General features: G+C 48.4%; 1 protein-coding gene and 1 long non-coding RNA gene across 6 annotated transcripts in view; one reads left to right on the top strand and one right to left on the bottom strand.

Moving 5' to 3' along the window:
• Window positions 1-13478, bottom strand: part of ZFAND6 (zinc finger AN1-type containing 6) — a 73750-nt gene extending 60272 nt beyond the window's left edge. Inside the window, exons 1-3 of one of the 5 annotated variants that reach the window (XM_019460462.2) lie at window positions 13327-13478; window positions 6871-6962; window positions 5305-5487 (exon numbers count right to left, since the gene is read on the bottom strand). In XM_019460462.2, coding sequence (XP_019316007.2) covers window positions 5305-5332 — 28 coding nt within the window. In that variant the 5' untranslated portion in view covers window positions 5333-5487; window positions 6871-6962; window positions 13327-13478. Of the gene's footprint in view, window positions 1-3416; window positions 3500-3742; window positions 3870-5304; window positions 5488-6870; window positions 6963-13326 lie in introns of those variants that run through there. The other 4 variants (XM_019460460.2, XM_019460457.2, XM_019460458.2 and 1 more) reach the window with 4 other exon arrangements.
• A 204-nt stretch (window positions 13479-13682) lies between these two features.
• Window positions 13683-20372, top strand: LOC109273564 (uncharacterized). The gene is made up of 3 exons (XR_008416832.1): window positions 13683-13999; window positions 16638-16700; window positions 19968-20372. It is a non-coding gene; the product is annotated as an uncharacterized LOC109273564 (long non-coding RNA).
• The last annotated feature ends 1520 nt before the right edge of the window (window positions 20373-21892 follow it).

Raw genomic sequence — 21892 nt, 5'->3', positions numbered from 1 at the left:
AAAATGTAGGCTTGCCGAGTTTCATCTAGTTTTGGAAGACACGTTTGTGAGCCAGATGAATACGGGTTTCAAGTGCGACCAAAAAATCTGGAGTTAAGATACAGATCTTGGGAGCGTTACTACATACAGTACAGGCGGTTAACTGAAGCCATGGTCCTGGAGGTCACCCAAGAAGTATAGCCTGGGAAGAATGTTAAGGTCAGAATCCTATTAAATTTTAGTATTTAATGGCTGTAAGAAGAAACATTTGCAAAAGGCAGAGATCGCAAACAGAAGCTGAGGCAATATCACTAAACTCATGGAAGAGTTTCAAGAAGGAAAAAGTTGTTAATGGTGCTAAATTTCATTGGGTAATTAAATACATACTCCACAAAAATCCACTGGTGGGGGAGGAAGGTGCTTATATCAGGGACAAAATATAAAAGGTCTAAAGAAAGATAGATCTGCTCCTTTTTACCGAAAAGTTTCAAGTTCATTTTTTCTAATGACATCCAAACACAAAAATTCAGATTTAGTCCAACAGGTTCACAGATACATCAGTTAATAAGCACTCCCTGCAAAGTTATCAAGAAACAATTACTTCCTAAAACACTGACCCATTTTTTATAAAAAAGCCATACAGGAAAACGCTGCAAAACTGCCAAGTCCCCCTATCACACAGAACAGGGAGGCCTTGTCGATAGATACTAAGCCACTGGTTCTAGGTTCTTTCAAGTTTTACCAACTTACTGCCTATGAACATTGTTTCCTTACGTCAGCAGAGGGGAAAAAAATGCTGCATTCCCCCAGAACGGAGACTAACAATAGAAACTTTGAATGTAGTGATTAACCCCTCTAGATCACTTTCTTCCCCAACTGTTAAGGAATAAAACGGAGCTATCACTATTCTTATCTTGCCTCAACATTAGATCCCTTAAAGTCTTCTTCTCCCTCGAGAAAACTGGCTTCTACCTGTGAATGAAACCAATATACCGACGAGCATCTGCCTCTTTGCCATGCATGTACCATCTACCGGCCTCGGCCTCACACAACCAGGGAGGGGCAGACTTGTAGTATATTGCTTTCAGACCAAGAAAATATCCATGATCTAAGTATTTAAGCACTAACACACATTTTAAATATTCAAGGGAAGCCCAAACAATGGTTCTACTCATGAGGTATTTATCTGTGTAAACCCTGACACGTCCACAAAATTTAAATGCGTAGAAAAATGCATCTGATGGTAATTCTTTCACTAATTAAAACCGATGACTGAAGTTTTTTTCTTTTACTCAACTGTTAGGGAAACCCAAGTGTCTGGAAAACTGAAAACTCTTTACCCGTAACAAACGAAATGACACATTAAAAAAAGTTTTGCCCCGAAACAAACACAATGACCAACACAGCGACATCAGACTAGCTCTGGAAGTTGGAGAGGCGATGTTATTGGCAACTGAAACAGAAACTCACAGAAAATGAGTTAAATTATTTAAATTGCAGCTGAACCAGACGAAGATTCTACATGGTCAACTACTGTCGCGTCAGGGAGTGAGAGCCTGCCTCCCATTTGTCAATTAACTCAGTGTTTTTAATTGTCTTGAGTTTTGCCGTCAAACAACTTTTTCACTTTAACCCAGAACGTCGGTTAGCAAGTTCATAACCCCAACAGTTACGGCCTCCCCGCTGCACACGAGCTGCCCAGGGCACAAGATCAGCAGTTAGTGCCCAACACAGAGGGCTCCCGGAGACGGACGGGACCGGGGTCGAGGACGGCCGCGTGCGCACAGTCCTGGCGTCTACCTGAAAAGCCACGAGATACCGGAAAGGCGCTCGCATCAGGCCATCTCAGGCTGCAGATCGACACACGCCAAGTCCGTTTCTCTCGCCTACCGACAACCCGGAGGTGCACAGGCAGTGACGAAGGCTGTCCGCACCCGTCCGGAGGCAGGGGTGCGGGCGGCCCCCCATCAGCCCCTCTACAATGTCTGCGTACAGCTCCTGGGGGGAGAGCACCTCTTCTGCGTGTGCCCATGGGACAGGGCGCCCACTGCAAAACCTGTCTCAACGGCAGCCTGGTACTTACTGGCAGCGACACGTACCGTAAGTACGATACCCCACGACGATGTAATTGTTCACTTACGCGGGAAAAAACGTGCCCAGTTTTCTTTAGCTCATTTCCACGTCCAGAAAATGGATTTAGGTTCATCTACAACTTGGAAAACGGGACTTAAAGTAGGTTATCAGTTTAGGCAAAAGCTAATCACCAAACCGGAGAGCTTCAGAGGTGCACCCTAACAGAGCGTTTAAGGGGCATGTCCCATTAGAGAAATCGTGAGGCACATCCTGCCGGTGGCGGCATAAACTGGCATCACCTGTGCGGAAAGCAATTTGGCCACTGAAGTGTTCGCATCCTTCCATCTACGTAAACCCGCTGGGGATTTTTCCGAAAGAAAAATAATCTTGGGGCGGAACGGGGAAAGAGGAAATCTTTTGAAACGTACACACAGAAGTGTGTTTAATGCAATACTGTTCAAAATGGTGAAAAGTTAGGAACGGTCTGAATGTAGTACAGGCAAAAGACTGGGTGAATTAAGGTCCCACTAACCTAAAAGAACGGTAAAATTAAAATAGTTTTAACGGATGATAGAGTCTCGTGAAAGAGAATATAAAGCCGCACTAATCGACCATCGTGGGGAAAACACAAGAACCTGGTGAAGTACAGAAGAGGGGAAAAAATAACAGCACCACACAACGCTCTTACGGGTGTTGCGGGCGACTTTGTCTGATTTTATCATCGCTGTTCTGGGACGGTTTAAGCAATGCTAGAACAGGCAAGCACTAATTAAAAACGCTTTGCAGGAGCTGAAGGTGCAGCAATGTACCGCACACGCAGTTACACTGTGGCCGAAACGCTGAGCCGGCTCCGCCCGGCACTCGGCCGGCGATCATTCAAACCAACTTTTACACCCCGATTTCTAGACCAAAGGGCAGCGAGGTAAAGAAAACACTCCGGTACCCAAAGCACTGTAATTACTTATCAGTAAAACGGTGTCAACAGACTCGCAGATACTTTTTACAAAGTTTTGACCGCCTACCTACAGCCTTCGAAACTATAAACGCATCCATTTCCTGTTTCAAAAGGGCGTTTCTTACCTCTACCCTTCAAAGAAAGGAAGTTTGAATGAAGGAGAAGGCAGTTTTACCTCGTTCTACACAGAATGCACTCGATGAGCTTTCCGAAAACAAAATTACGAGCCTACTAAATCTGCAAACTTACACTACCCAGAAGTTGGTGGGGGAGGGGGCGCCCTGGGGGCAAAGACGGAACTCAAAGGGCTGGCACTTCAGGCCCTTGGACACCAGAAACGTGCGCCCACCGCAGGTGCCTCTCCCGGCACTCGGCGCCCCAAGTTTACGGAAAACGACCCACCGCACACCTCGAGATGTCATTTATAAAACCGACAAGCGACTGCTCCCACGTCCAGCCCCAGAGAAAGCCTGTCGCCGGGGAGGACTTCGATCCCCACGATCTCAGCGACACTCAGTTTCTGAACTACAGACCACGATAAAACAAAGTCAAGTTTGATTCTCTCAACACCTATTTCCTGTGCAAACAGCCCTTTTGTTCTGCTCCCCTGCTTGATTTTAATGTTCGGTTTGCGTCAGAAAACAGCCACCGTGACAGAACCTAGCATACACAGCAGCACACAGGAGCAAGAGCGTAAAACAAAGGGTTATTAAAAGATCGGAACAGAAATCCTACCCACAAAACCTGCACAATTTTCTGTTTGCTTCCCCTCAGATTAACTTCACTTGAAGCTGTGCTCCGCCGCAACCAAGCCTGGGCCGCAAGCTCCTCCTCCTGCGCGGCTACTGGCCGAGGACGGGACGCCCCGCCCCGCGGGCCAGGCCCGTCCTTGTGATTGGAGGCGGCGCACATCCATCATCTTAAAGAACTTTTCCTTGCTAGCAGGTTCGGCCGCACACACTAAAACCCCCTGATAAGCTGGTTTCTTAAAGAAACAGGAGGTCGTGTTTCGGTTTTCCCATCACATCCTGTTTGCTTACTCTTTTGTCTGGGCAAAAAAATAAATACTCTACGTAACGGCAACGAAAACCTGGCAGAAGCAGCTTTAATTTGCAGTTCAGTGACCGACTGTTTAAAATGCAATGCTGTTGGCCTAAATCATGTTGTATTTCTACAGAGCCATGAAGGTAAAGTTACACTTTATAAGACAGACTCCTTTTTCAATAGAGTTCACATTTTGCCTGAATTTTTTAAAGTGGCAACAGAAAATCCACGGCACAATTTTGCTAAAAGGAAGAAAACAGTATTTCCTCTAGGACTTAAAAATGCGATGATTTCAGGTATGGAAAATATATTTTTCCATATATATTTCTAAGTTACCAAATTCACTGATACTGTGTTCTCAGCATCACAACAAAGTGAAAATTTTGGTGACATCAAACCCTGACATCTCTACTTAAAAGGGAAGGGAAACACGGAGGCAGAAACACTATTTCCGTATTAGCAGGGTTAGCGGTCTGACCTGAGCACTCTGCCACGGCCAACAGGGAGCCACTGCAAGCCGACACCCACGAAAGGGAAAGGCAACCTGCTCCAAAGACATGTCCACAGACAAAGTTCAGGAAGACTGAAGTTGCCTTACGCTTAAAATTACGGTTGCCTTTTTAAAAAAGGTAGACCAAACTTTGCAGCCCACTGGAGCATTCGTTCACTTAAGGGGGCAAGGGCGCGCCGAGGTGCAGCCACAGGTAGGGTATATTCGCCCCGGAAAATGCGCCCCGAAAAAGTCACATTAATGTTACCTCCAGAGACTCTACAGTCTCTACATAAGCACTCGGATTTTTCAACAAACAAAAAGACCGACCATGACGCTATATATTACTAAGTTTGCTATATTTTACTATCTTTACTTAAGTTAGAACTGCTTTTGTTTTAGTTCCTCGGCCCATCAACTATTACTGTCACTAATCCTTACCTGACCGAATAGCATCATTCAACTTGTTCAGTAAAGTGTAATTTTCACCTCTACCAAAAATTTTAACTGATTTATGAGAAAAACCAAAAGAGTAAGGCAAATTAAAGTGGTTCTTCTTAAAAATACTTTCAGTAAGTTTCCACAACAATTTTTTAAGTTGAATGTACGGTTCACAAAGCTCAGAATCTTGCAAGCGTCATTCCTCACAGAAAACCCATATACTACAACACAAAGCCAACAAACTCGTTTTGAATACAAAGAGAAGTCTGTATGAAACTGAAAATGCACATAATTGCAACTAGACATGAATATGGAATAATACCCTGCAGAAGCCCAAACAGCTGCATCATCTATTATGCCTTTTAAGTGGACAAATTGAAAGAGCCAATTCACAGAGGCCTCGTCCCAAGATCCTTTGCAAGGATTCACTGCCGTGAATGCTCAGTACTTCACGAGTCAAGTTCAGGTTTTCTTCCCACTGCGTGCACACTCTTGCAAAAGAACACTGGAAGCAGAAGAGGTACAGGGGCAGGTACAGGAAGGGCACATAGATTGAGTTACAGCATAAAACCTGGAAAGGAAAACGTTTTAGATGGCCACAATTTGATAGGGTTACAGAAAAAGATGGCAAACATTTAAATCTTAAAATGTGGCAGGCATAAAATTAGTACACAGTTACAGGAACCAAAAAACCTTTGCTCTGACATCAATTTTTCACTTCAGAGTTAATTATTTGTATAAAATAGACACCTATCACATACACTAAAATAATACCGGGACCCCTCTCGATCTGTAACCAGTAAAGAGATATGGACTTAGTTATGCCGGATTGTTCGAAGATCTCTAGGACCTACTTGGAAGAACTTCATGGTGACAAATACCATTTTAGGTGGCTCACAGTTTAAAAATACGAGGATTTTGTTCCATTTCTCAATCAGTAGAAGAAAACAGCAAAACTAAGTAAAAGGAAAGCAATACCACGACCGAGATTATTTGAAAACAGTATCGCTTCATAGGAACAAGAGGCCTGTGAAAGCTCCAAGGCTCCCTGATTGCCTGTGACAATACCACTTTTTGAACACTGAGTGTTCAAAGGATACACAGTATATTCTTGGTGGGGGAGGAGCTCAGAAGCTTCCCCAAACCTATTAACCGACCAGAGAGTGGAAGATAACTAGCCAGAACAACCTGGTCCCATCTCAGTTTAAAAACACCCTCCCTAAAGAGGAAGTGCCCAGATTAATTTTTGGTCTGGTACAGAGCAGGATAGGGTGAAAGCTTTCTTAGTCTCTTAAAGGGCTGCAAATAGCTCAAACTATTCCTCTTACAACAGAAATGAATCCTTGGCATGATCCCTGGACACCAACAGGTGGGTTTATGCAGTAGTTGATAAAAGGGCCAGCTTGACATTCTCAGAGCATGACCGGGTCACTAAAGATATGGTCTGAAAACCACTATCTAATGGGGGAAAAAAATATATACACGTATACTTAAAGAAATATTTCCCTGACAAATATACACTGCTTACAAAGGTGAGGCCCGTATTTGAGTTTCCAACTCCTGATGTGTGTCTTCCGTCCATTAGAGGAAAACGACAAAAGGTGAGCCCTGGCAGCAAGGGAGTGGTAAAGGCCCCTTCAGCAAACTACTAATCACAAAGGGAACATTAAGGATAGAAAAGCACAAAACAAGCTGAGGTGTCTTTCTAGAAGACAATAAATTGCTTTGTTTTAAATCTAATGGGATAAACAAGGTCACCAATAAATGTAAACAAAAAAGAACAGGGATCACAGTATCAGGACCAAAGTATAAATAAAGGAAAAAGCAATCACAGTACTCAACTCTTAAGACTGAATAACTGTAACGTTTCGTGTGCCAAATAACATACCACAGACGATCGAAGGAAACTGCTAGACACAGAAAAATGATGGAAAACAGACTGACCGACTTGTAGGTTCCCTCTCTCCTTAGCAGCCTAAGCTAGAAAAAAATAAAAGATAAAAAGATAAATGATCCACACTAATTATTTAATAAGATTAATTTTTATATAGTTGTCAAAAAAAAAGCTGTTTTTTTACAACAGGCATGGAAAAAATTTTTAAATTATACTCACAGACAGCTAACAATTTTGAAATGCACAAGGTGAACAGGTAACATCCTCGGATGACTATAAAGTAATGTTCAAAGTCAATACGAAGGTTATTAACTCATCAAACATTCTGAACCCCTACTACACCCGGGGCACCACGAGCTGCTGTAGACGCCACCACAAACTGTCCCGCCCCTGGAGAGAGACTCAGGGTCCAAGTCAGCTCTGTTGTCCAACAGGGATGTGACAGGAACCACAGCAATTTTCGGCTTTCCGGGAGTCACGTTAAGACATTAAAATAGTTCAATTAACTGTCGTCATATATTTTACTTAACACAAACCATATAAAATGGCATTGCTTCGATAAGTAATCATTTTTAAAACTGAGGTTGCCTTTTCTTTTTTTGTGCTGCAAATCAAGTTCACATTTCATACTTACAGACCAACTCGGACTTGCCATATTTCAACAACCAGTAGCTACTTAAATTTCTGTCTCTGCTGTCCACACTAGCCACGTGTGCCTGCTAGGCAACTGGTATGTTACTAGTAGGCTGAGGAACTGAATGTTTACTATCACTTAATTGTACTTAATTTAAATAGCCACAAGTGGCTATGTACCAGATTGGAAACAACAGCTCCAGCGGAAGAAACAGACACGAAATAAGACAAATCACACACACTTAATGAATTGCAATTATTACAAATGTTTGCAGAGGAAATGTCCGATATGAAATGAGTAAATACAGCCAACGGAAGGACTACACCTCTTTTGGCACCTTTAAGGAAGGAGCTTCAAGGAACTCGCAATTAAGCAAAAAGGCACAGCCTATGCAAAGGTCTTGAGTGGAGGAAAACTGAAAACACGGTAGAAATCATGAAGGAGAGAAGCAAGGGGTGAGATAATCTAACTTGTAGGAGGCTGACTTGGGTCCCAGAAAGCAGACAGGACAGGAAGGCGGGGAGCGGAAGCAGCCCTGTCTAGGACACAATGTGAGTCCCCCAAAGTAGCCTCCAGCAGCCCCACTGCCCGCTCAGCAAACTGCAGTCATGCCAACCTTCCGTCAAACCCTAATCAGGTCAAGCTCTGCGGCCCTCCTCGTGCCAGCGGTTCTCTGTGCTTGGAAGCCTCCCCCAGCTCTTTCTGGATCTTAGAACTCTGCGTCACAGTTCCAAATTCTCCACGGCACAAGCTTTGGGCTCAAAACTATTTATTTACGAGGCAACTCTTACCAGACAATTTTGCCAGAGACATTCAGTGTGCCGCCGTTATTATTATCGTATTATTATTTTAATGTTCTGGAAGATTGGGGAAGCTAAACAAAACTCCCCAAACAAACCTTGGTACCACATCAGGCTTAAATGTGACATCCTCACAAACACGTTCTCAGGACATCCAATTAGCACCTTCCAATCTCTATCAGCACACCCCATTTCTTTCCTTCCTAGTACTTGCCAAAGTCCAAAATTCTTTATTCATTGGTTTGTCGACAGCCTCGCTTTCCCAAAGACCGTGAACTCTGAAAGCAGAGGCCCCAGACAGTTCACGTTGGCAGCCTCAGTACCACGCACCCCCCACCTCACCCCACCCCCAGCACGGAGCACCTGCCAGGAAGACTGCTAAGTAAATATTTCTATCTGTCACGGGTCAGGATGTGAGGATCCCAGCTAAAGCCCTTCTCAAAGGAGAATTTAACAGCATTAAATTTTTTTATTATTACACAACACAAACCATTAAGCGTAGAAATAGATTTTACGTTTTTAACGTAAAAATTCAACTCCCCCCCCCCCCCAAAAGTGAAGACCCTGAGGAATCAACTAAAAATCCCAAGGACAAAGCAACAGCCAAAAACTGGGGGAGGAAAAGGGAGGGAGACTTACAGCAACAAAATAAAAATACATTATTCTGCCCAATTACTAAACAATGCGTGCCAGCCTCAAGTCCTTCATATTGAACAGAAGCTAAAAAGAACCAAGTATATATATGCTTTCAGTATACGATAAAAGCTTTATTTCAAGGCAACAAGAAAAAGACTTTTGTTAATGGGGCTAAAACAACGAATTATTGAGGAAAAATAAGGGAGGTTATTTCACTTCACATATTATGTCAAAACAAGCCCCGGGTGAATAGAGAGAGGTAGATGTGAAAATGAAACCACAAAAGAACTAGAAGAAAACAGTTATCTGGACAAGAGAATCCATTAAGTACAAAAGTAAAGGAGAAGCCGTAAAATTTCTTAAAAGGTAAAAACTCAAGTTTAAAAAAAAAACAAAACACCGTAAGCAAATAGAAGGGATATGAAGAACCAGGGAAAAGATGTTCAGCGTGTGACAAAACGCTGCTATCCTCAATCTATAAAAGAATAAAGAGGCATCGCAATGATAAAACACCACCCCAGATGAGTAAAAGACAAATTAGAAGAAACAATACCCACCACTCCATTCATCATCATAATTGATCTAAGAAGTACATCATGAATCTTATGAAAAGGGAAGGCACGAAAGAAAATCAAGTGTTGGTAAGGATATGGAGGAGAAGACGTGTATTGCCTCACATTTTTTGGTAAACTTTATACTGCTTTGGCCAACTGTGTATTATAATGCTAGTTAAATTTTTTAAAGTAAGATTTGGCAATATTTCTAAAAAGACAAAAAACGTTCACTTGCTTTGACTCTGTAAGACAGATCGAATCCTAAGCAAGATGTAGCTCTTAAGAGCGTCTTCACCACAGGGTGACGGCGACAAAAAGATAAAGCAACAAGTCACACCCAGCAGGTGAGGAACCACAGGAGGATGGAAATGGCATGTGCCCTGGCAGAACCCTGTCACTACCTGCGGCTCTAACTTCTGCCCTCAGGTCGAAGACAAGAACCAAACAAACCACGTCAGAGGACAGGTTCTAGGAGAAGCGCGGCAGAGTGACCCAGTGGGCAGGGACTGCGGCCTGTGAGCGCATCCCTGAAGGAGTGGCATCCAAGCAGAAATACGGTGGAGTGTGCCAGGCAGGAAAACCCAACAACTTCGACGCCAGCAGCTCGGCATGCTCAGGAAGCCCAAACAGACCAGGACAACAGCGGTGCGGGGCTCGGGGACAAGGCAGGGCCGGCCTCCCGGGGCAACGCTGTCCCGACAGAGCCTGACACGAGTCCCAGCTACATGTCACGTGGAAAACACACATCGGATTTTGAGGCCAGTCTAAAAAAAGTTAAGTAAAACATCTCGGTAACTTCTTACGCTAATTACTTACAGAAACCCTAATATTTTGCGTTTAGCAAATTATATCTCACCTGTTTCTTTTTTTAACACGGCTATCAGGAAATTTTAAATTACTTACGTGGCTCCCGTTATAGTCCCATTGGACATTACTGCTCTAGGGTCTAGGTGCCACAGTAAAAAGTTTCAATTTTATTTTGTGTATGGAGAGTCATCAGAGGGTGCCGAGCCTCTGATGCACACATTTAAATTACTGCCGTCCACAGGAGCAGCGCCCAGACTACAGGAGAGCGGGCACTGGGGCGAGGGGACCACGCGGATGACTACTGGTGGCATCCTGTGTACAACGGAGGTGCGGAGACAGATGGTCTTTGGGGGGAGTTGTGAAGGGAGAGGCAGTCTAGTGTGGTTTACGATTCCACTCTCAACCGTCCAGAATGTCCACGACCGAAAAGGCTGGGGGTACACTGGCCAAAACGTTAACAACAGTTATCTATTCTTTGTAACTTTCTATTTCTTCTGAAAGTTTGGGGGGAAAACACACATTGCCCTTAACACAAAAAGGAGGGCTTTTTAAAGCTTTTAAGGATACATGCGTTTTTGGTAGGGTGTAACAGCCCTACCAAGAAAGCACACCCTGCTCTCTGCAAACTACACATGCTGGCAAACTACCACACACCCCCTCTACTGGGTCCTTGAAGTCAAGTTACTCGAAGCTACTATAAACGCCTATTACTCGCACTCGCCATTTTCCGGAACCGAATAGCCCCCTACCCCTGAGCGCACTGCCGGGGGCGTGATGCGCGGCACACAGCTCTGGAGGGTACACCTTGGGGTGCCCGCAGGGCCGGGGATAAGGGACTCAAAGGGACTCAAAGGTACTCAAATGTGTGGTGAACTTATCCTAACAGCGAGCACACATCCTTCTCCAAAAACGTTCCACAGGACACACACGATGTGAGCCCACAGGAGAGCACCCGGGTCCCAATCCTCTCCCGTAAAGCGAGGCTCTGCCATCTGACAGGTGCTTCCCTTACCCGAAGTCTGCAAAGCTAGGAGGGTAAACTGAGGACAGGTTTCTCTTCCAGGAGTATGCTACGGAAAAAGAGAAGGTTTAAGGAATTTGCCAGAGATTACACAAAGCGGGGTGGCACAGAGTGCTTCATTTCACACGCCATCAAGTGTTTTTTTTCTACCGTATTTACTTCTGCGTTGAGAAAGCAGTGAGCAAAGGTGCCCGACTTCGCAGTGTGGTTTCAAAGGAAAAGCGTCCTTACACGCACCTTGATGGGAATCTCCGTTCCTCCTGCACCTGTTCAAAACCTATTGGCCAATCGCTACGGCTGCGAATCTCCCATTAAAATACACCTATTTTCCTCCTGACCACCTAAGACTCCCTAACGCAAGCTACCTGCATCGTTCACTCCAGAGAATGTCTGGCGCTCGTGCACCAGGAGCCAGAAAACAAGAAATGCTCCCAAGAACACGGCTGCTGATAGCAAAGCACGGTGCAAAATATTTCCAAGTGCCTAACCCTACTCTAGATGAACACAGTATCGTACAGCGAAGAAGTGATAGATGGCCACCCGCTCTTTTGCAATCTGGGGGCGCCCGTGGGGCTCAGTCGATTAAGCGTGTAGCTTTGGCTCAGGTCATGATCCTGCCGTTTGTGAGCTCCAGCCCAGCGTCCGGCTCTGTGCTGACAGCTCGGAGCCTGGAGCCTGCCTCCGATTCTGTGTCTCCCTCTCTCTCTCTGCCCCTCCCCCACTCATGCTCTGTCTCTCTTCCAAAAATAAATAAAGATCAAAAAAAAATTAAAAAAAAAAAAAAGGAATATCTATTGGAGGGGCGCCTGGGGGCTCAGTCAGTTAAGCATCTGACTTTGGCTCAGGTCATGATCTCCTGGTTCATGGGTTCCAGCCCCGCGTTGGGCTCTGTGCTGACAGCTCGGAGTCTGGACTCTGCTTCGGAGTCTGTGTCTCCCTCTCTCTGCCCCTCCCCCGCTCACGCTCTGTCTCCCTCTCAAAAATAAACATTAAAACAATTTTTTTTTTTTTTTTTTTTAAAAGCAATCTGGACAACCCACTGCTTGAACACACACCTGTGCGTGGTGGAAAAAACAGGGGAATGATAAACACCCAGTTGACTGGACTGGATTGATGACCTACGTAAGGGGGAGGGGGAACAGAGCAGATAAGAAACCCAGGGGCAGATCCAAGTTTTATTCCGGTTTCTGGTTTGGGAGCGACAAGTCCAGGATTTTCACTCTGTTTTTCTCTTTATACGCGGCGGGGCTGTGCGTTCTTCTGCGACAGCAACTATGTCTTTCGATACTTTTTTTTCCCCCCTTTGCTTTTCGGAAGACGGCTTTCCTGAGCGTTAACTGCTGTGCGGAGAGGCGTCCACGCGGGACGGGGAGGCTGCGAGCAGCTGGGACAGACCCGCACGCCCAGGAAATGGTCACCGAAGCCCAGACAATAGCCCCTCCAGTCCCACGCTGGCCGCCGGCACCCCGCTCCCCGCCCGCTGCCTTCCTTCCACCGTAAAAGGCCGACGGAAAAAAGTGGAGGCAGCCGGCTGGGTAAAGTCAGATGTGCCCATTTTGCAGGAACGGAGCGCTTCCCCCCGGAAGCTGCGGACGGCGGCCCTACGGTCACTAACCGCCTCCCCCCGCCCCACCCCTCCCCACCCCACCGACCCGGCGCCCCCGGGGTGTCACACGGCGCCCCTGCCCGGCCCCCCCCGCACGCCCCGACACGCCGCTGCGGGGGAGGGGCGCTCGGGACCCCCGCCCCCCGCCCGCGCCGTGACAGGCGGGACCCCCCGCCCCGGGGCCGCAGCAGGTGGAGGCCCGCGTCCCCGGGACCCCAGGACCCCCGCTCGCCAACTGCTCGCTACCGGGCCGGGGGTCCGCGAGCGCAGCCCCCGGCCCGCCCCCCGCCCTCGCTTCCGCCCGCCCGGGAGCGCCGCGGCCGCGCCTCAGCCGGTGGGGGAAGGGAGCGGCCCCGGCCCCCCGGCCCCCCGGGCCCCGCCGCGCCGCTCACCTGGCGGCGGCCTTCCCCGCCTGCCGCGCTGCCCGCCGCCGCCGGTCGCCGGTCGCCGCCGGAGAGTGGGGACAGGTGAGGCCGCCGAACTCCTGCTCGCTCCGGCCCCGCCGCCGCCGCCGGCCCTCCGTCCGCTGTTTATTAAACTTTTCTGTTTGGTTGTTCGGCCTGTGACGCGGCCGCGGGCCCGAGCTCCGCGATTGGCCGGCGCCCGGCGCTGACGCGGCGCCCCGCCCGCCGCCTAATTATTACCGGCCGGGAGGGGCCGCGGGGCGAACGCGCGGGGGGCGGGGCCTGGCGCGCCGGAGGCGGGGCTGGGGCCCGCGGCGCCAGGCGATTGGCCGGCGCCCCGCGCGGAGCCGCTCCCCCGCCCTTACCGCCCGGCGGGCGCTTCCTGGACTCGGCTCCGGCGGCTGCCGGCGCGCCGGCGGGGATGGAGAGTGAGGGGGCCGGGGGCCGGCGGCGGCCCCCTCTGTGTGGGGGAGGTCCGTTCTGCCCCCGCCCGCGGCGCTGGGAAGTGTGTGCTCCACCTGCCAGTTGGGCCCGAGGGGACGCGGAGCCGGGCCCGCGTGCAACCGCGTGCCCTCAGCCCCGCGAGCGCAGGGTCCGAAGTCTGGGGGCGCCGGCGCGCTGAGGGGAGCGAGACTCGACGCGCTTGCACACGAAGGCCGAAGTACGTGCACACGGGGACACACGCGCCCTCCCGAGACCCCGCCCAGCGGAGCGGTGCAAGCCGCCCCCGCACTGTCCCGGACCCCAGGCTCCCGGGCAGCCCCGCGGGAGGCCCGAGATCACAGCTCCAGGGCCTTCAGCCCCACCTTGAGGGAGGGTGGGGCCGACCGGCGGAGGCCGGAGGGTTCTATTTGCAGATCTGATGCTTTATTCTCCGCGAGCTTTTTGCGTTACTGTTGATGTTCAAAACTACAGTATCAGAATCCTAGGTATCTGGATTGCTGAGCTTTTTGGTGCTGTTTACGATGTAAAGCTTGAAGTGAGTACCTCACTGTCTTCGCCCCAGTGGGGTCTCACTTTGGGGAGTCAGATCTTCGCGGGGCTGGCCGTGCAAAGGTTAGGCCTCCTGCAGCAGGACTTGGGGATAAGAAGTGGTTAACCATTGAGAAGATGCAGGCCAGAAAGGCTTCAAGGAGGAGGTGGCCTGCATTGGCTTTGCGCACTGCAGAGTGCATAGGGCTTGGCCATGCTGGGATCCCAAAGCAGCGTTTTCCTGCTCTCCTAAAGAGGCGGGAAGATACAATCGGGAGTTGAAGGACAGGGTGACGAGTTGTGAGGTGACCGATGCTTCAGGGCGAAGTAAGGAATGTCTGTCCCACGTCAAGCGGAGGCTGGTGTCAGCGGTAGAATGGATGGGCACGGCGGTAACCTGCAGGGAGCTTGCCCGGGGCCTAAAGGTATTCATCGGGTGGGCATTCACGTTAAATTTTAAAAACACAAACCTTAGGTTAACCCATGAGAAGGGGATTTTGGCCAAGAGTGTCGTCTCTGATAATGGAGACCAGGTTATATCGGAGAAAGTCCCAGAAGCCAAATTGAGTATTTCGCTTTACTTGGTGGGAAACGGGAAGCCATAATAGAGCGAAAAGAACTATAGAAAGGGAAATGCTGGATTGCAACCATTTGGTGGATTCTGCTGGGACCAGGACTGATTTTGCAGCCTGGTTTTCTTTCGGCTTCTTCACTGCCCTCCTGCCATTGGAGAACTGTATGCAAAGAATTTAGGGTCTTGGCCACGGTTCACGTCCCCACTCAGACACATTTTTGACTCGGTGATGTTGAGCCATACCCATAACTCCCTGGGTCTCAATTTTCTAGTAGTTTGGGGAACATCAGTGAACAAAACAAAGATTTTTCTTTCTAACGGAGGGGATACAAGCAAAACAGTCGTACGTTTTGTGTTGTTAGAAGGTGGTAAGAGGGGCACCTGGGAGCGTACAATTTCGGCTCAGGTCATGATCTCGCGGTTCGTGGGTTCGAGCCCCACGTCGGGCTCTGTGCTGACAGCTCAGAGCCTGGAGCCTGCTTTGGATTCTGTGTCTCCCTTTCCTTCTGCACCTCCCCCTTTTATGTTCTGTCTCTCTCTCTCTCTAAAATAGTTAAAACATTAAAAAAAAAAAATGATGGTGGGGCACCTGGGTGGCTCAGTCAGTTAAGCGTCTGACTTCGGTTCAGGTCATGATCTCGCGGTTCGTGGGTTCGAGCCCCGCGTCAGGCTCTGTGCTGACAGCTCAGAGCCTGGAGCCTGCTTCGGATTCTGTGTCTCCTCTCTCTGCCCTTCCCCCACGTGTGCTCTCTCTCTCTGTCTATCAAAACTAAATAAAAATGTAAAAAAATTTTCTTTTAAAGAGGGTAAGAGGTAGAGACAAGAAAACGTAGAGCGGGGTTGAGGATGGAGAAGCAGGTTGTATTAAACAGGCCGTCAGCATAGGTGTCACTGAGGAGGTGGGGTCTGAGCAGAATTGTAAGCGGTAAGGGGGGTGACCTACGAAAATCACCTAGGGGAAGAGCATTCCATACTGAGAACGGTTGCGCACACGGGCCTCGAGGCAGGTGACCCGGGTAGGATACCGCTGCTGTGAACACTTGTCTACAGGTGTTTGTGGGCACACAGGTCTCCACTTCTCTTGGGTACGTACCTAGGACTGGAATTACTGGGCCGTTGTGGTGCTTCTGTTTTGATCCCTTGAGGAATTGGTAACACTGTCGTCCAGAAGGGATGCGCTGTGTCACGTCTGCAGGGGCAAGGAGTGAGGGTTCAGTGCCTGCACACCCTTGGCCACACTGCTGCCCGTCTGTCTCCTGGGTTATATATAGCCCACCCCAGTGAGGACCAGCGTCTGGTGGTCGTGATTTGCATTTGTCTGATTGCTGATGGCGTTGAGTGTCTTTTCATGTGCTTATTGGCCACGTGTGGATCCTCTTTGGAGACATGTCTATTCACATCCTTTGTTCACTTTGAAATCGGGTTATTCGTCTTTTATTTGGGGTTGTGAGGGTTCTTTACGTATTCCGAACACAAGTGCCTTATCAGATACATAATTCGCAAATATTTTCTCTCATTTGTGGTTTGTCTTTTCACTTGCTTGATGATATCATTTGAAGCGTCGAAGCTTTTCATTTTGCCTTATCCTTTTCTTGAGTCCTTCTCTCCGCAACATCAAATTAGTCACAAATTTCACGGACTTGGCCTTAGAAATATTTCTGAAATGTACCCCCCTACCCACTGCCCTGTACACCCCCTTATTATTTCTGGCCTGAACTTAAGCAGTAGCCTCCAGTCCTATTCTCTCTTCTAGGCCCCACCCTGATGGCCCTCCAGCTGTTTCCAGAAGGCTCTCCCTGAAACACAAATTGAGCAGGTCAGACCTCTGCGGGTTCCGCATTCCTCCTGGCACAGGTCTCGAACTCTTCCAGTAAGAGTACCCGAAGCACTTAAAACATTGGGGGTGCAGGGCCGTGACCCAGACACCGTGAATCGGAATCTCTAGGGGATGAACCTGTGCATCTGGGTCTAATAAGCCCCCCGGGGGGGGGGGTTATTCTCAGAACAGTTATGCCTACAACAGTGGTTCTAAGCCAGGGGTGGTTTTGTTCCCCAGGGGACATTTGGCAATGTCTGGAGACATTTTCGGTGGTTACACCTGGGGGAGGGGGTGTGGCTGTCACCCAGTGACGCCCTGCAGAGAACCGTCAGCCCCGAATGTCAATCGTGGTGAAGTGAGAGCCCTGGCTGTGTTTGTAGGAGATAAAATACGAACCCTCGTTTGAGTTGGGAACCTCCTTGGTTCCCAACTCCATCAGAGGTCTATGGCTCTGTAAGAACCATCCCCAACTTAGTGGCTTGAGACAACAATTGACTCTTTCTCATGATTCCGTGGCTGGACCGGGCAGTCCTGCTGTCCCCCGCCCCGGGCTCTTGCTGGAGACCGCTGAGCTGTGCACCTGTCCCGTTGGGTCTCTGGTTTCACGGGCGTTTCATAGTGTGGAGGTTTTGGAGATACAAAGGGTGTGAGCTTGAATGCCACTTCTGCCGTATTCTGCTGATCACAGAGGGTCACAAGACTCAGATTCAAGGAGTAGGGAAAGAGACCCTACTTTTTAAAGCAAGGGACTCGCAAAGACTTTGGCCGTGTTAATCCACCAGCAGCCTACCTTTTCAATGCTGTCTCCAAGGGCCTGCCTCCTTGTCGCCTCAGTGGGGGACGCGCCAGGGCCAGACGAGAGTCGGAGGCTCCGGGCAGTGGGGAGGAAGTACCCCCAGGAAAACTTCTCAGAGACTTGTGTTAGCAGGATGTCTCTTCTCGTGACTTTTCATCAGAGTCTAAACCAAAGGTTCTGAAACGTTTTAGGCTCAGGACCCTCTCACACCCAAAAATTATTGAGGACCACTGGGTGGCTCAGTCGGTTGAGTGTCCAACTCTTGATTTCAGCTCCGGTCATGGCCTCGGGGTCATGGGATCGAGCCCCGAGTCAGGCTCGGCATTGAGCGTGGAGCCTGCTGGGGACTCTCTCCCTCTGTCCCACCCCTCTCTTTCTCTCTTAAAAAATGAATAAGCTTAAAAAAAAATTATTGAGGACCCCAAATAACTTTTATGTTGGTTATATCTACCAATGTTTATTGTATTAGAAATTGAAAATAAGACACTTTAAAAAATAAATATTGGTTTATTTAAAAAATAGTAATAACAACTCGTTTAGATGTTATTCACGTTGGCGTCGCCTGGGTAGCACAGTCCCTTGAGCGTCTGACTCCTGATTTCGGCTCAGGTCATGCCCCAGGGTCATGGGATTGAGCCCCACATTGGGCCTCACACTGGGCATGGAGACTGCTTGAGATTCTCTCTCCCTCTGCTTCTTTCTCGCTCACACACTTTCTCTCTCTGTCTCTAAAAACGTAAAAATAAAAATAAATTTCAGATGGAAATTAGCTATGTTTTCCAGAATACGAGTCAGTAAAAAGAGTGACACCGTGTTGCGTTTGTGCGTATCTCTTTAAATTTTTTTTTAATGTTTATTTATTTTTGGGAGAGAGAGAGTATCAGCGGGAGAGGGGAGAGAGAGAGAGGGAGACACAGAATCCGAAGCAGGCTCCAGGTTCCACGCTGTCAGCACAGAGCCCGACACGGGGCTTCAACTCACGAACTGTGAGATCCTGACCTGAGCCGAAGTCAGATGCTTAACGGACTGAGCCACCCAGGCGCCACTGTGAACATCTCTAACATTTGGCTTAACAAAAGGCAGCCTGATTCTCATTTGTTTCTGCATTCTCTCTGATGCAATACCACACATCACGTAGCCTCTGGAAAACTCTATTGTACGCTCATAAGAAAAAGGCAAATCATGACTTAGCATTATAGTAAAAACAGTTTTGATGTCACAGACCCCCTCAGACTGTTTCAGGGACCCCTGGGGTCCATGGATCACACTTGAAGAACCACCCAGGCTGTTCCAACGTGCCCAGGCCGCAACTCCCTGACTCGGACGTGCTTCTGCCCATCCATGAACGTTCATTACATCCATTTTCCAGCCCTTTTATGACCTTACTCTCGTGTAGGTACTCTCGGCTTATCCCTACCAAACTCCTACTCATCCCTCAAAACCCACTGTAAAGGCATGCTACATGCTGAAGGCCTTCTTGACTCCTTTAGGCAAAGTCCGGACTCCTCCCTTACGTGTTTTCACACACTCTGTCCCTCCGTCTGCAGTAACACTTACCCTCCTTAAGTTGAGATTCATCAGTCTGTATGTTTGCCTTCTTGTTAAGCCAGAAAGGTATTTTTCTGAAGTTCGGGGTTTTTTCGTTTCATATCAGAACGAATTGAAGGTTGTAAATTGATCCATGTGCAAATCGCTAATGAAGGACCCTGCCAGCTGTCCAATCCTCCCCTTCCTCCGGGTTCTGCTTGAGGCCTCCTTTATCGTGTATTAACTTTTTGTGCATAACAGATGTCAGGTCTCTTATTCTGCCCCAGCGCCGGTTCCGGCTTTGTCGAAGCCCCGCGAGAGGTTACCCGCATCGGCTCAGAACAAGGTTCAGTGTCCAGTGGGATCTGTCTTTCCACCCACTATGGCTCTTTTTCTTCTGAATTTTCCTAGAAGTTCTGATCTGTTCATGTCTTCAGGTTAACTTTGGAATCATTTTGCCAATTTCCAAGAAATAATCCTGCCAGGGGTGCCTGGCTGGCTCGGTCAGTTAAGCATCTGACTCTTGATTTCAGCTCAGGTCATGATCTCACCATGTGGGTTCAACCCTCGAGTCAGGCTCTGTGCTGACAGCGTGGAGTCTGCTTGGGAGTCTCTCTCTCTGCCCCTCCCCCTCCCTCCCTTCCTCTGTCTCTCTTTCTCTCTCTCTCAAAATAAATACAAATAAACTTTTTTTTTTTTTTTAATTTTTTTTTTCAACGTTTTTTTATTTATTTTTGGACAGAGAGAGACAGAGCATGAACGGGGGAGGGGCAGAGAGAGAGGGAGACACAGAATCAGAAACAGGCTCCAGGCTCCGAGCCATTAGCCCAGAGCCTGACGCGGGGCTCGAACTCACGGACCGCGAGATCGTGACCTGGCTGAAGTCGGACGCTTAACCGACTGCGCCACCCAGGCGCCCCACTTTTTTTTTTTTTTTAAAGAAACAATCCTGCCGGGATTTTAACTGGGATTACATATGCCTATAAGGGTTTGGGGGAGCAGGGAGAGGAATGTGTATCTTCATAGAGTTTGGACGGCCCATCGAGAGGTCTGAGGGGGTTTCTTTTTTCATTTATTTGGCTTAAAAAAAGGCTCCCAACAGATTTTGTTTCCTTAATTTTATATTAGTGAGTGAAATATTAAAGAGAAATGCACACAATCGTCCTATTTCTCCTTAATGATTCACTCATTTATATAATGCTTTGTTGATACTGGGGATAAATTGTCAGTTTTTTTCTTATATTTTCAAACAGGTCATTGATGATATAATTGGTACTTAATTCTATATATCTTATTTTATATCTAAGCACTTAACTGATCTTTTTAAAATACTCTTTAATAGGAGTGCCTGGTGGGGGGGCTCAGGTCATGATCATGGTTTGTGAGTTTGAGCCCCACGTGGGGCTCTGTGCTGACAGCTCAGAGCCTGGAGCCTGTTTCAGATTCTGTGTCTCCCTCTCTCTCTGCCCCTCCTCCACTTGCTCACGCATCTCTCTCTCTCTCTCTCTCTCTCTCTCTCTCTCAAATAAACATTAAAATTTATTTTGCAATACTCTAATAATTTTTCAGTTGGTTGCTTTGTTAACCAAAATAATACTTTCCCTCTTCCTTTCTAATTTGTATCCTTTTTATGTCTTACAACTTGTAGCCAGATTTGTCCAAGCCAAATTAAATAATATTGACCATATCTGACACTGGACTAATTTCTGACAAATGCTGATTTCTTGGGAATAAACACTTTTTTAAAACAATGATGCCAAGGAAATAACTTTTACGTGTCTACGTAGTGTTCATGAGAAACGGCTGTCGAATGTACGTCTGTGTTTTCCACATCTGTCAAGACCCCACTAAGATCCCCTTCATCTGATCTGTAGTCATACGATAGCAGATGAGTAAGCTTACTGACACTGCCTTTTTCTTTTCACCTTTATCTACCCGACCTAGCCCAGTTCATCATCGGTGTCAAGTTGGCTTGCATTAAATGATTGTAAACGCCGTCCGGCCGTGGCACACGCTCCCTTCTGTGCTGAGCCGGGTGGCTCTCTTGGGCCAGAGGATGCTTACCCCCCCGAGAGAGAGCACAGGCAGAGGAGTCTTGGCCGGCCGTGCCCACCGTGGTCCTGTCTTACCCACGTTGGCTCTCTTCTCTCCCCTCTGCAGACAGGAAGGGGCCAGTCTGCCCGGTGATGGGCTGGCGTTCAGACACTCCCCTCCCAGCAGCAGCAGGGAGGATGCCCTTGGGGAAACTGAGGCAGCAGGTCCCACCTCTCCCCCCACCACCCCTGGGGCCCAAGGTCCACCTGCTGGGAGCTGATGGGGCAGGAGCACCCATCACCTCGCCCAAGCCCGAGGGCCACCCGGACGGTGAGTGTGCTCCTGGCGTCCTTCCTTCTCCAGGATGCACAGTCTTCATATTTGGCCTTTCCAACGGCGTTCGTGGGAACTTTCTCCGCCTCTCCGTGACTCACTGGTCAGGCTTCTCGTTCCACGTTTCATCAGTTTTGATAACTTTTTTAATTGAAAAATGGCCTGTTTCATTGAGATTTTCAAATGTGCGGGTGTACGTCTGCACCGTGAGTCCCGCCGCCTCCTGAGCTAGAGGGTAAGGTCACTGAGAATCGCAGACCTCACTCCTGAGGACCCCGGTAGAGCCGTACTCAGCTTGGGGTCACTGGCTCTAGTCGATGGGCCTCTCTGAGGGCCTGAGGGCAGCTGTAGATTCTCTCCCTAGAAAACTGCGTTGACTGTACGTGAGGCTTTTCCGTCTGGGGTAGAAAATTCCCGCACCTCCCACACCCCGTCTGTGGGCCACAGGCCTGTGCCCCTGAACTCCACAGCTAGGAGTCCCAGGGGACAGGCAGTTGTC

The sequence above is a fragment of the Panthera pardus genome, unplaced genomic scaffold (genome assembly GCF_024362965.1).
Source record: "Panthera pardus isolate Hobbes unplaced genomic scaffold, ASM2436296v1 HiC_scaffold_23, whole genome shotgun sequence".
Lineage (NCBI taxonomy): Eukaryota > Metazoa > Chordata > Mammalia > Carnivora > Felidae > Panthera > Panthera pardus.
This window is presented reverse-complemented; position numbering and strand designations above follow the sequence as displayed.